Below are 14,821 nucleotides of genomic sequence, written 5' to 3' on the forward strand. Positions count from 1 at the left end.
CCATCTCCTTGGCCCCCTTCATTATTTTTCCTGCCTCATTTTCTAGCAGAAAATGTCCACTCTCATTTCTCCTTTATTTTTAACATACTTGAAAAAGCATTTACTGTTCATTTTGATATTACTTGCTAGCTTGCTTTCATATTTCATCTTTTCCCTTCTAATGATTTTAAATTGCTCTGTAGATTTTTAAAAAACTTCCCAGTCCTCTATCTTCCCACTTTGTTGCATGCTCTTTCTTTTGCTTTTACGGTAGCTTTGACTTCCCTTGTCAGCTACGGTTATACTATTTTACTATTGGAGTATTTCTTCATTTTTGGAATACATGTGTCCTGCACCTTCCTCATTTTCCCCCAGAAACGCACACCATTAGTGCTCTGTTGACATCCCTGCCAGCAGCTTCTTCCACTTTGGCCAACTCCCCTCTCATACCACTGTAATTTCCCTTACTCCACTGAAATACTGCTACATCAGACTTTTTCCCTATCAAATTTCAAGTTGAACTCAATCATATTGTGATCACTGGTTCCTAAGGGTACTTTTACCTTAAGCTCCCTAATTGCCTCCGGTTCATTACATAACACTCAATCCAGTATAGCTGATCCCCTAGTACAGCGGTCCCCGACCACTGGGCCGCGGACCGGTACCGGACCGCAAAGCATGTGCTACCAGGCCGCGAGGAAACAATATGAGTCAGCTGCATCTTTCCTCATTCCCTGTCACGCATTGTTGAACTGGAACATAGGGTTGCCAACTGTCCCATATTTGCTGGGACATACCATATATTGGGCTAAATTGGTTTGTCCCATATGGGACCGCCCTTGTCCTGTATTTCCCCCGCTGAGGTAGAGTGTTCCTCTGAAACCTTTTGTGCCAAAATGGCGTAAAGCGAAGAAGCAATTACCATTAATTTATATGGGAAAAATTTTTGAGCCTTCCCAGACCCAAAAAATAACTTACCAAATAACACAAAACTGAAAATAATGCTAACATATAGCAAAAGCAGGAATGATATGATAAATACACAGCCTATATAAAGCAGAAATCATGTATGTACAGTGTAGTTGGGAAGATGAAGCCAAAACCGATTTGTGTGGGGCGGGGGGGGGGGGGGAATCAGCCTGTACGCGCATGCGCACGTCACATATGCACACACAGCTGCCCGCACAAGCCTTCGTGGTCATGGTAGTGTTTTCTGGGGTAAGCGCAATTGTCCCGGGATTTGACTGCTAATTTTGTCCCTTATTTGGGAGTGAGAAAGTTGGCAATCCTAACTGTAAAAGACATGTTGAGGCGAGTTTAACATATTTGCCCCCGCCCCCAACCCAGTCGGCTGGTCCGCAAGAATATTGTCAGTATTAAACCGGTCTGCAGTGCAAAAATGGTTGGGGAGCCCTGCCCTAGTAGGCTCCCCTGTTGGTTGCAACTAAGGCCCATCACCTGCCTGTCCTTCCTACAGTCTGACTGCACGCTATCTTTTACTTTTTTACCATCTGTCCTAACCTGAGTCTCTGCACTCCAGCTCCCACCCCCTGCCAAATTAGTTTAAACCCTCTCCAACAGCTCTAACAAACCTGCCCGTGAGAATATTGGATCCATTCGGGTTCAGGTGCAATCCATCAGTTTTGAACAGGTTAGGTCTCCCCCAGAAGAGATCCCAATGATCCAAGAACCTAACCCCTGCATCAGCTTCTCAGCCACAGATTTATCTGCCAAATCATCCTGTTTCTACCCTCTTTAGTGCATGGCACAGGCAGCAATCCAAAAATTACTACCCAGGAGGACTGGCTTCTGAGCTTTTAATCTGGCTCTCTGAATTCTCTTTTCAGGTCCTCATTACTTTTCCTTCCTCTGTCATTGGTACCAATATGTACTAAGACATCTGGCTGCTCCCCCTCCCTCTCCAAAATGTTGTGGATGCGATCTGAGACATCCCTGACCCTGGCACATGGGAGGAAACGTGCCATCTGGGTGTCCCGTTCATGTCCACAGAATCTCCTGCCTGTTCTCTGACTATTGAGTCCCCTATCTCTACCGCTCCCTTCTCTCTTTCCCTTCTGCACCACGGACCCATGCTCAGTGCCTGTAACCTGGTCACCGTGGCATTCTCCTTGGGATGTCATTCCTCTCAAAAGTATCCAAAGCGGTATACTTGTTTTTGAGGGGAATAGCCACAGGGTTGCTCTGCTCTAACTGCCTATTTCCACTTCTCCTGACAGTCACCCAGCTACTTGCCTCCTGCAGCTTCAGGGTGAATGCTTCCCTGTAACTTCGATAAATTTTCTCCTTGCTCTCCCGTACAAGCTGAAGGTTATCCAGCTGCTGCTCCAGATCCCTAATATGGTCTTCAAGGAGCTGCAGCTAGATGCATTTCATGCAGATGTAGTTCCCCAGGAGACTCTGGGTCTACCAGTTCTCCAGCATCTGGCACAACGAGCACACCACAGCCATTTAAATGGTACAGTAAGAAGGAAAAAAGATAAAAAGGAAACCTTAACAGACACTTTACACAGAGCCAATGCCTCTTTTGAGCCTAAGCCTGTCGCTTCTACTATCACCAATGGCCCTTCTGCTTAACCTTTCTGTACTTTTGTTTAGTTTGTAGAGTTCTGTTGATGGGCCCCGTACAATGGACAAATGCTCTCTTATAAATAATTGCTGCCGACCTGCGAGAAATGTCTCTCGTCCTTTAAGTTTGATTCCTAGAATACCAGTTACTCAGTTAATCAGTTTAGTTCATTCAACTCGTTGTCATTGATCATTAGCATTCTGTTTTATCTTTGTTTAATCATGCACTGATAATGTAGTCCTACAATGTTTTTATTTGAAAAGTGGTTTGTTATTTAATGTTAATTTTAACGTGCAATACAACAATTTCTCTAACATTTACTTTTTTGTAAAATGTTTGGAAATCTAAAATATGCTCTTTTGACTTAGTAATGCAGAATGCATAAAATAACATTTCTAAGAAACTAGGGGTCTAAGACTTGCAAAGTACCATATCTAGATTACAAAAGTGGAAATTATTTGGAATGCTAACTGAGCAATGCTACAAGGCTTGAGTGACAGGGGCATATGAATCTTTAACTTGGTGTTAATTATAGCATGAGTGTTCACTCGCCTGTGTTTTTACTGGACACTTATTTTGCAGCAGATCCACCAGGGTATAGTCCAATTAGAGAGCAGTACCACAGCTGATTTCAGCTAATGCTGTTTTCACAAGACCAGGAGTTCAGGGTTTTTGCAGTGACAGCTAAGCATACCTTGCTATGTAACTAAAAAGATTGTTTGGCAGAGGTTTGGGGGGGCGGGGGAGACTAGTTTTGTCCAAAATGTTGAAATGAACATTAAAAAGTTAAGTGAATATTGGAAGCTGAATACTGGAATGACCCTTAAAAGTATAACTGGAAATGAGGACAGGAATTAACAAGGTCAAAGTGGAAAGCTGAATACACTACAGATTGCAAATTGAAGCAGAAATACAAAGGCTGTTTGAAAAGCAGGCATGTAATCTGGGAATCTGGGTCTTATTAGCAACAAAATCTTTTTTTTAAAAAACAATCAGTGCCTGGTGCAAGCTAAAAATGCTGCAAAGAAAGCTGAAGTTTTCTTGACACGTTAATTTGAACTGCAAACAAAATCCAAAAGAGTATTGGCCTATGACAGAAATACTGTCTGGTAAAGTTGAACGAGAGAATATATTTGGTTGCCTGCCAGAGATCGGCAAATTGTGCTTGCACAGCGTAGCTCACTAGTAGTTAATGTTATGTGGAGCACATGGTAGAAGTTCCATTTTGTCAGTCTTAGTTAAAGCTAAATAACAATGTGAGGATGTTTCTTGGATATTAGTTTCTTTCTAGATCCAGTGAATTATGTGATATTTGTACAATTGATCTGGATATGAAACATGATGGGGCACCAGTTTTCTTTCATCATCCATCTGCTTCAGATTTGCCTTGCTCAATTGACTGAAAGCCAAGCTGAACATGGTCTGGTGATGATCTTGTAGACTTTTTAAGATATTGTGCTCTAAATGGAGCAGTTGTGAGAAATTACAGTGTTGCAGGATTTAAAATACTGTATGGTTACCGTACTGATGTGCAGAAAATGCTGTTATTTTGATTTCTGTATGAAATGACAAATTTAAAAATCTCCTGCTACACAGCCTGGATTTGGAATGGAGACTTGAGTATGGGTGATTACTGATTACAACAGATGTTCTGTTGCTGAATTTTAAAAATTTGTTTATAGGTATGTCTACGTGATGATACAATGGAGTGGCCTGTGTTCAATTTTGGTCCCTGTCCCTGTCTGTGTATTTGGCTCCATCTTCCTGTGCTATTTGTGTTTCCAGGGCACTGGGACTTCCTTGTGTGTCCCAAGAAATGTTGGTTGATTGTCATGAATTGCTCCAATTGTGTAGGCGATGGATCACATCGCTAATGTGGGGGTGGAAACGTCAGAATATTTTATTGCAAAGATTGGCATGATTTTGTGAGCGGCCATAGACTGTGGGTCAAAATAGCATCATGCTATAAGGAAATTAACCATATGGACATAAGATGGAGTCCTTCATGATTCTACTTTACACCCACAGATAGCATGTTACTCCAAAAGGATATGCTGAACCAGTATGCGTGCATCTTATTCAGCATTTGATTTGCAACATTTCTCAACCATTTTTTTTCCAAGAATGCGACAATTTTGTCAATGGAATACTTTGTATTATTAAGAACTTCATGGAGGTAAATGACTTCATTGGGGGATATTAGCTGCCATACTAACTTTTTCAGTCCATCACCTGCAAAATTTAACAGATTGCAAACTCTGGAATTCTGAAAAGGGCTGTATAGCAGCATGGTGGCATGAGAAATGGGGGAGTGGGGGGTATCTTCGGCCAGAAGGGAAAAAATGAGGAATGCGATCAAAATGGAATCTTCATCATTTTTCAGCGCTGGGGTGTTTCCGTTGGTGTTAAAAGGTAAGCTAATTTATGACCATATAGTCAGCTTTACATCTAATATGTTGCAAACAGCATTTCCCAGTAAGGAGAATTAAACTGAATTGCAGCATAATTGTGCTACTAATTCAGATCATGGATGTGATTTTTTTAAATAGATTATTTGTATTTTCCATACTGGCTGTTGGAAGATAGCTTGAGAGTATGACAGTTGAAGGTGTGGAGATTAAATCCTGTTCTTGTCTGAAGTTGGATGTTCAAATATATCAGTAATTCTACCACTGAGGCAGATGCTTAGGCAACAGTGAACAGAGCAGAGTTCAGTGTGCATTGATGCCATATTGCAAAGTGAATTCAAATTGAATCTGCCCTGTGCATCCAAATAAAATAGAATGTTTAAAAAATGTTTATACTACTTTGGCTGCAGTGTCTATTTTTAAGTATTGGGTGAACCCAGAACAATTTCCAGCAACTGAAACAAATAGGCAAAAAATGACAAGGTTGATTTTTGCTACCCATATTTTCCTAATCTTGGAGTATATTGGTATTTTGAAAGATGAAAGAAATGTTATTTTCTTTTTGGGATTCAGAGTTAGGGAGAAGTTGAATTTTTTCTCCCCCTGGAGTGTAGGGAAATGGAAGATTTAATAGAGGTTTCCACTGAGGTTGTATGAGTCAAGAAGTAGGGGTCATTGTTTCATTGTCATTGCTCAAGACAACGAGTTTGCGGTGCTACTCTAGTCAATGCAAAAACAGATATTTACAATGCACGTGGTACAGCTTAATAAAAATGATTAACAGTCCCTATCACTTAAAAGTCATTGGAAAGCTGGAGTGTAGCAGTATTCAGCTGCACTACAGCCCTCAGGAAGAAACTGTTCTTCACTCTTGCTGTCTTGGCTAAGGTGTTTCTCTATCTTCTACCAGATGGCAGGAGATTGAGCAATGTCCAGGATGGGATGGGTCTTTAATGGACTTAGGAGCACGGTTAGGACAGAGTTGTGGATTGTCTCCGGGTCTGGTAGTGGAGTTCAAATGATGTAGTAATCCATCCTGAAAGGCTGAGAGTGAAAGGTGAAATATTTAAAAGGAACAAGGGGGAGTTTCACTCAGGGCGGTATGAGTGGAATGAGCTGACAGCAGATGTGGATGCGAGTTGGAATGTAACAGTTCAGAAATTTGAATAGGTGCATGAGGGAGTGGAGAGCTATGGTCGATGGGACTAGACGGCATAAGTTTGTCACAGGCTGGATAGGCTGAAAAGCCTGTTTCTTTGCTGTATTGAAGTATTCATCCAGCTCTATCCCTAGTACTAGAAAAATGAACTACATTTACTGGCTCTTCAAAAGTTACAAATCATTGTTAACTGGAAAACTCAATAGTTATGGAGATAGTCATAATACATATCTTGTTTATATGAGGAACCAAAAGATTGTCAGAAATCTTGCAAGGGAAAGATGGTTTGTCTGAGGTACAGAAGCTATGTGTGCATGGAAGTCATTGTGGTTAATGAGGGAGTAATTCAAATAGGGCAATTGGAGAGGTGTAAGGTGACCGTGATTATTAATCCTCAGATGTGATGCCCCACTTAAGTATGTATTTGAGCAATTTTGGTTGCATGTATTGTGCAGAATTCTATAACTTGTCACAAGGATATTATTACAATAAATTAATGAGACAATTAAACATGTTATCAAAAACCAAAATTCAACCTTTTTGGATAAATTTAAGTGTTTTATTGGAACAAATTATTGGAATTCAACTTCCACATAACCCTATATTATTTTTATTAGGTGACATTGAAGGGATAAAACCGAAACTTAAATTGAATAAATACCAGAAAGAAGTTATAAAAATTGCGTTGGCAGTAGCTGAAAAGGCTATTGCAGTTACTTGGAAATTGGATTCGTATTTAAGTATGGGTCGTTGGAATAATGACATTTTTAGTTGTATTCCACTTGAAAAAATTACTTTTAAGAAATAAATATGATACATTTTTGAATACTTGGTGCCCTTAAATTTCCAAAAGAGAGGATTGTATATATAGGTGCTCCGATGATAAAGATGTTGGTCCTTTGGGGAAAGAAACAAATACATATGTTAAATTTATTTTGAATCCCATGGATCATGTGGAGACCTTCCAATATCCAGGCAGTCTTTCTTTCTTTCTTTCCTTTTTTCCTTTTCCTTTCTTTTAGGTAGGGGTATGTATCGGAGGGGAAGGGTTAAGGGGAGGGGGGAGGGTAGATATTATTATTCCATGTAATCAAGTTTGAAAATTGAATAAAAACATTATTTAAAAAAAACCTTTCTGAAGCAGCCTGTTTGGAGTTCTCACTCAATGAGACTGTATTCTTTATTGATACCTAATCCCATCTTTGACTTGGTTAAATTTATAAATGACAGGGTCGGCACAGTAGCTTAATGGTTAGCACAGAACTTCAATTCTCTCCGCTGCCTGGAATGATTTGTTTGCCCTCCCTGTGACCTGGGTTTCCTCCAGGTGCTCTGGTTTCCTCAGTCATTATTAATTGTCCCATGTTTAGGCAAGGATTAAATTGGAGGATTGCAGGATCACTAGAAGGGCCTATCCTGTGCTGCAGCTCAAATAATTTTTTAAAAATTGCTTTGAATTGTGTATTTTTATATGGAAGACTATTTGTACATACTGCTGCAGCTGAAGTCTGGCAGGAACACTGGCCCTAGAAGATTCAGGGAGTCTTGAAAATGCTGATGTAGAGATTTACTTACAGATTATCGTAGGCTGGTGCTGATTTTATAAGAAATAGACAGATTAAATCAGTACATAAAATTGAAATGTCCATATAGATCCCTTCTGGCTGGGGGTGGATAGGGAGAAGACAGAACATTAAGGGTGGGGGGGGGTGGAATGTAGATTTGAGGGATGAAATAGAAAGAATATATTTAATCCCAGATGTTTTTCAATTGATTGGTGGCTAATGCAGGTGCACTTTTTATTAAAATTATGAGTAAGCCCTTGAGATGCTGTGGCTGAATGATATGTACAACTAGTAAATAGGAATAGGTGTGAAATGTTAAAAAGGATGTTGTAAGATTAGCAGGTCAGACAGTGTTTGAGAATAAATCTCAGATTTTTAAAAAAAAACCATCAGAATTGGTTAACTTTCATCTGATGGGCCAAATAGTCTTGTGCAATAAATTATGGGTTTTAAATTCGATTGGCAGATGAGTTAACTTTTGCTGTTCTAGTTTACTCAGGCCTTCTACTGTGAAAAAGTTTGGTCTAAAGTTGGATGATTTAAACTTTTTTTGGCCCCCAAGCTTATAGTCACTATTTTTACCTTACGGGGTTGGGTTGATTTCAAAGTGATAAGAATTGCATTTTTGTAGACTGTCCAGGTGCTTGAAGAAATATTAACTAAAATTTAAATCTGATCATGTGATGGTTAATTTTACAATTGTCCAGGTGCTGATGAGGCCACACCTGAGTGTACAGTTTTGTTCCCATTTAGAAGAATGAGAGGTAATATTGAAAGTAAAGAACTTCAGGAGGCATGGCAGGGTAGATGCTGGGATTTTTTCCACGTGAAAATTTCAAATACGGGGACAAAGTAACATGAGGGATTTGTCATTTAAGATTGCGATACGTACGAAGTTTAGTATTCTTTACTCCAGAAGGAGAGTAGAAGCTAGATTATTGTGGGTAATTAAGAAGGAAGCAGATGTTTTTGAAAGTTCAGGAAATAGAGAACCATTGGCAATTGGTATGGAGGAGATGATCTGGAGCAGATCAGGCAGACATAATGAAAATGCATGGCAAGTGGCTTACTCATGCTGGTACTTTGTGTTAAGTTGAAATGTACTTTGTATCTAATAGTTGAAATATTGTTTACAGATGTGTTCACTGAATGATGCACCAAGTTGGCCTGTGGCATCTGTTGCCAAATGCTCTTATTTTGTATTACATTGTTTTCTGTGATCTGCTTTCCAGTTTCATGCTTAATTTAGTAGAAATTTATTTACTGTAACTTGTGTTTATGTTGGTTTTCAAGAAGTGCAAAATACAGTCGGCCCTCCTTATCAGTGGGGGATTGGTTCCGGGACCACCCCCCACCCCCACAGATACTAAAAAACATGGATGCTCAAGTCCCTTATTTAACCTCTCCAGTGTGGTGGTCTTTAGGATCCAGTGGAACGCCCTACCTTATTTAACCTCTCCAGTGCGGTGGTCTTTAGGACCCAGTGGAACCCCGTACCTTATTTAACCTGTCTCAGTGTGGTGGACTTTAGGACCCAGTGCAGCTCTGAATCCGCAGTGTTTCTGTTCACGAAAATAATCGTGATCACAATTGAAAATAAAGTGGAAGTGATAAAGCGATCGGAGAGAGGTGAAACACCGTTGGTCATTGGAAAAGCGTTAGGCTACAGTCGGTCAACAATCGGAATAATTTTAATGGAACATGTGAAAGGCCCTGCCCCGATGAAAGCTATAATTATTACTAAGCAACGCGGTCGTTTAATTATTGAAATACATACGTTTCTTAAGTGTTTTATATGCATAGAAAGGTAAAATAAATATATACTAAGACAAACGTTTGACTAACTGACGCTAAATAATACGGATGTACCTGTTCTGACTTAAAGACGGACTCAGGAACGGAACTCGTTCATAACCTGGGGACAGCCTGTACTTATAAATCATCTCTGGATTACTTATAATACCTAATACAACATAAATGCTATGTAAATAGTTGTTATACTGTATTGTTTAGGGAATAATGATAAGAAAAAATAGTCTGTACATGCTCACACGAGTGCTGGAGAGGGAACTTCCGGGTTTTCCCGATCTGCGGTTGGCTGAATCGGTGCATGCGGAACCCGCGGATAAGGAGGGGTGACTGTATACTTTTAGATTTGTAGTGCTCAAGTTTAGCTTGAGATTTCATTGTAATGACCGAGTTGGATCTTCCTCAGCCCAGGTTTGCTGTTTGGAGTACCTGTTTGCATTTCCATGTTGTGCTTCTTGAAAATCCCAGTTCTTGATAAGTATTCAACCAAGTTTTTGGTCGCCTCTCCAAGTTTTGGTGTGTATATCTTAACTTGATGTTTTCTACCTCAAGTATAAAGAATAAAATACAAAATAAATTGTGTTTTGACAGGAGTCTGTGAAGGTTTCAGAGTTGAATCCTAATGCCAAAGTATGGGCAAATCATGTGCTAGAACTGGATGCTGCTGCGAACAATGCCTGTGAAGTTTGGGAAGAGCAACTGGGGGCTCCCGAGGCTTGCCCAGAAGGTATGGAATGTTCCAGTTCAAGGCTCATCTGTTAGTATCTCTACACATACCTAGCTGCTATCTTTTAGCACTAAAGCATGCCACATTTAATTTGTCGTGTTTGCAGCCAGTTTTGGCAGAGCAGAAATATTATGTACAAATTTTAGGAATTCTGAAACCATTGGGATTGTCTTCATTTCCGCCATTCCTGCACCCGTCTCCCTTTATCCTCATCCTTTATCAGTTACTCAAGAACGGCTGACCTCAAACTCAATTTGTCCAACTGTATGTCCTCTTAACTTCTATTCAATACACCTCTTGCACCCAAAGACACCAGCATGGCCTTTATACCATTCCTTTATAAAGAATTCTGTGGGTCAGTCTCATAAAACTTCTGAATTGCTTCCAAGATATTAACACCCTTCAGATATGTTGACTGTAACTGCACTGGTCCTTCAGATATCTCATCAATGTTGTACATAAGTGTAACCTCTATATTAATTCCCTGAGCAATAAGAAATTATTTTTAGCTTTGCTACTTGCAAATTTCCTTCAACAAATTGTGCACTGATCAGCTCGTGCTGAAACTCCTCAATTCCTGAGCTCTGTAATCTCTCTCCATTTAGATGTTTACAGAACAGTGGAATTAAATAGATAGTTCTTCAGAGCAATTGTGCCCAAAATGTCACCAGTGACGCACAATCTGGTAAAATGTTGAGCATTTTGGAAAGATGTTCTGGGGTTCAGGAGCCAGAATTGCTTTTGTTTTTGTAAGTTAAGAAAATGTTGTCTTTTCAATATCATATTCCATTTTACAGGATTTGAAACCAATGGTGATGCTGGCAAATCATTTCAGAGTCCATCACAGGAGTCCTCTCTGACTGTTCCTTCCTCTGAACAAACTGATCTGGATGCTGTTACACTGCAGTGCTCAGAACCTTATTACTCAGAGTATGATGTTATGCATGGAACCAGACAAACAGGTAACAAAAGACACTGCAGTTTCATTATAATCAACTTGATTCTCCTGAATTAATTGCTTTTAAGATAAATTTCCACTTGTGTGTTTTCCATTATCCTTTTATTTTGGGGAGAAAGAGCTGCAATCCACATTCAGTTCTGATCTTTTCCATTTTATTGGCTCTGGACTTCCAAATTTCCAAGCCTGTTTTGGCTTGGTTTTTACTTTGAAAACATAGTAAATGCATTGATCTCATTGTCTAAAGTTATTTTGTGCTATTCATGTACACACTGTAGTTTTGTTTGAGCAAACTGGATGGGCCAAATGGCCTGATTCCGCTCCTATATTTTACGGTCTGATGGAATTGCATTCTTACCAGATTGCAGTTCAAATTAAAACCTACAAGTTTTTGTGTTGGCACATTTGGCTGAATGAAATACAGCTGTATTTCAATGTTTGGAACTGTTTCAACTCCTTCTGATACTTCAGATTGTTAATCTGGTAATTTATTTTTATTTTATTGATTTTATTTAGAGACACAGCACAGATTAGGCACTTCAGGCCATTTGAACCACACCACTTAACAGACCCTGATTTAACCCTAGCCTAATCACAGGACAATGTACAATAACCGGTTAACCTAATTAACTGGTATAATCTTTGGATTGAGAAGAAATCAGAGCACCCAGAGAAAATCCACACATTCCATAGGGGAACTCCTTGAACAATGCTGGGATTGAACCTTTGAACTCTATCCTGAGCTGTAATGGATACTGAATAAATTAGAAATAAAAGCCATTAGGCCCTTTTTGTCCCTATTCTGCTGTTCATCAACATCATTGATCTTTTACTTAACCACACTTAATCTCATATCCCTTGATTCCCTTAATGTCTGCAAACCTGTAAGTATTAGACAGACAAATAGCTACTGACCTGACTCCTCAAAGGAAAAAAAAACCTTGGGCGAATGTGCCGACTTAGCATGGGCCATAATGGCCAGCCCTTATTTTGGATTGATGGCCTTCATTCTAGTCGCATAATTCTGCACCTAACCTCTCCAGTGCCGTGAGAATTTTCTGCAGAAAAATTCTTATTGTTCAAAACGCAAAAGTACACCAGTCCCATTCTGTTTAATCTTTGTACTACAAGGGTGACATCCTTGAAATTATAAATCTTCTCTGTAGTATGCTCCCTAAAGGATATGTAATCAATAGACAGTGAGACCAGACCTGTACATTATTCCAGATGTACACTTTTCAGGAACTTGTATAATTGGAAAAAGGCATATCTACTTAATACATTGTTTGTCTTCTGTTATGAGGTGGCACCGTAACATAGTAGTTCACACAACACGTTATCATACCAGCGACCCAGGTTCAATTCCTGCTGCAGTCTGTAAGGAGTTTGTGTGCTCTCCCTGTAACCGTGTGGGTTACCTCTGGGTGCTCTGGTTTCCTCCCACAGTCCAAAGATGTACCAGTTAGGTTAATTGGTCATTATAAATTGTCCCATGATTAGGCTAAGGTTAAATAGGTGGGTTGCTGGGTGGTGCGGCTTGAAGGACCATAAGTGCATATTCCTCCCTGTGTCTCAATAAGTAAATTGTGCGCTTGTTGACATGTTAACTTTTCCTCTAATGGCTAATGCAAAATATCATGTAGTGGTCTGCTGGTCAGTTAGTAAGAGTCTTTTTTAGATGATACACTTCCCTTTTCGTTCAGAGCTATATGCTCGAAGGAATCTCTAATGTTCGATAGAAGATTAAACTCGCTCCACTTTATCTATGTAAGCTTTGCATTGGTGTGATTCTGAATTATTAAAATTTACTAGATATCATGTACATATCTGCTAATGTACCAGCCTTTAATGCCTTGTAGGAGGAGGAGATCAAACTCTGTTAGAAGCTCAGACAGTTGGTCAAGAAGACCTGAGGGAATTGCTGAAAAAGACTCTGGAGTTTTGTTTGTCTCGGTGAGTCCTTAATAGTAGCTTTTCAATGTTTCGACTAAAGGATTTCATGTTCACTGTGTTTACCTCTGTACCTTTTTTTTAAAAAAAAATTTGGATAATGCTGAATTCTACAGACAATTTTTTTCTTGGACTGGATAGTTTTCTTATCAAATTAGGAATACAATTACTTCAAACCGGCCACACCCAGTAAGATGTAGCTTTCAGTATCTGTAAAGGTCTGCAGAAGTTCTATATTCAAAGCTTCAATTAACATTCTGTGCTCAAAGCAATTATCAGCTATCTGCATATGTTCAATGTCTTTCATTGAATGGGACAAATAGCGGTTAATATATTCAAACCAAAGAATACTCCTATCAATCAACCCTGGCCTCTTAAGTTTGCCCTTTCTCCTCAGGTGTGCTAATTGCTTTTGAAACGAGTAAGTTACGCAGTTTTAAATGTGTGTGAAAGAGTGTTGAAACAACTCGTATGAAGAGCAGAGTTGATAAGCTAATGGGTCTAGCAAACTGACAAAAGAATTTCTTTTTGCTTCAATAAGTGGCAAAGGTTGGAATGTACCGATAGGGGAAAATAGTGGAAACAGATTGAAACATAGTATTGAAAGGGAAGCTAGCTCAGTAACTGAAAGGAAGGAATCTACAATGCTGTGAGGAATGGATCTGGTGACCAGGTTGTTGGACAGCCCTTGAACCCTTGTATAAAACTATAGTGAGCTTGGTGGAGAACTTTCAAGTTGTAGCCATTTTACTTCTGTGAGATTTTCTTAAGTTTAATATGTGAATATTGAAATGGGAACAAATTTACTGGTTTTCATAATGAGTTATTATTTTCTACAGTGAAAATCTGGCCACTGACATGTACCTAGTATCCCAAATGGATAGTGATCAATATGTGCCAATACTGACTGTAGCAAATCTTGATCATGTGAAGAAACTGAGCACAGATGTGGACCTAATTATTGAAGTTTTGAGATGTAAGTATTGCTTTATTAAGAAGTTTTGAAAAACAAAAAAATTGAAGAGTTGTTACTGAAGATGTATGTGATTCATTTAGCATTGCCTTTGGTCCAAGTCGATGAGAAGGGGGAGAAGGTCAGGCCAAATCAAAATCGCTGCATCGTTATTTTACGAGAAGTACCAGAGTCGACACCTATTGAGGTAAGAGCAGGGGTTGCATCAGAATTTAACAACTACAAATCTTCAAACAATTGAAGATAGGGTAAGGAGTCTAAAACTGCATAATGTACAGATGGGATTAGTTTTAGATAGACCAGGTTTACAGGTTAAAGCCTTGAATTGGAGCAGGGCCAACTTTTAGTGATTAGGTGGAAAATGTACGTTCATCTCCCTAGAATTAGGTAAAATAAGTATTTACCATTTTTATGAAATACTTGAGCAATAGTAACATCCTATTTGCATATTTAGAATTTAGTTTTTGAACAGAAATCCAAGCAGGTAGCTAGTTTGCATGGAATAGTTTGATAACCAGCTATCTGCTTTTCTCCCTCCAGGAAGTCGAAGCACTCTTTAAAGGAGAAAATTTCCCAAAATTCATGAGTTGTGAATTTGCTTACAATGACAATTGGTTTATTACCTTTGAATCTGAAGCTGATGCACAACAGGTAAAATCAAATTTGCAATGTGAATTTTTAGATTTGTCAGTTGCAAAATTATTCT

General features: G+C 39.2%; 1 protein-coding gene across 2 annotated transcripts in view; it reads left to right on the forward strand.

Moving 5' to 3' along the window:
- Nucleotides 1-14,821, forward strand: part of larp4b (La ribonucleoprotein 4B) — a 105,628-nt gene that overhangs the window by 43,623 nt on the left and 47,184 nt on the right. For both annotated transcript variants that reach the window (XM_063044392.1, XM_063044393.1), the window contains exons 3-8: nucleotides 10,099-10,234; nucleotides 11,032-11,196; nucleotides 13,052-13,145; nucleotides 13,982-14,118; nucleotides 14,199-14,302; nucleotides 14,656-14,766. In XM_063044392.1, coding sequence (XP_062900462.1) covers nucleotides 10,099-10,234; nucleotides 11,032-11,196; nucleotides 13,052-13,145; nucleotides 13,982-14,118; nucleotides 14,199-14,302; nucleotides 14,656-14,766 — 747 coding nt within the window. The remainder of the gene's footprint in view (nucleotides 1-10,098; nucleotides 10,235-11,031; nucleotides 11,197-13,051; nucleotides 13,146-13,981; nucleotides 14,119-14,198; nucleotides 14,303-14,655; nucleotides 14,767-14,821) is intronic.

This window comes from Mobula hypostoma, chromosome 3 (genome assembly GCF_963921235.1).
Source record: "Mobula hypostoma chromosome 3, sMobHyp1.1, whole genome shotgun sequence".
In the NCBI taxonomy this organism is placed as follows: Eukaryota; Metazoa; Chordata; class Chondrichthyes; order Myliobatiformes; family Myliobatidae; genus Mobula; species Mobula hypostoma.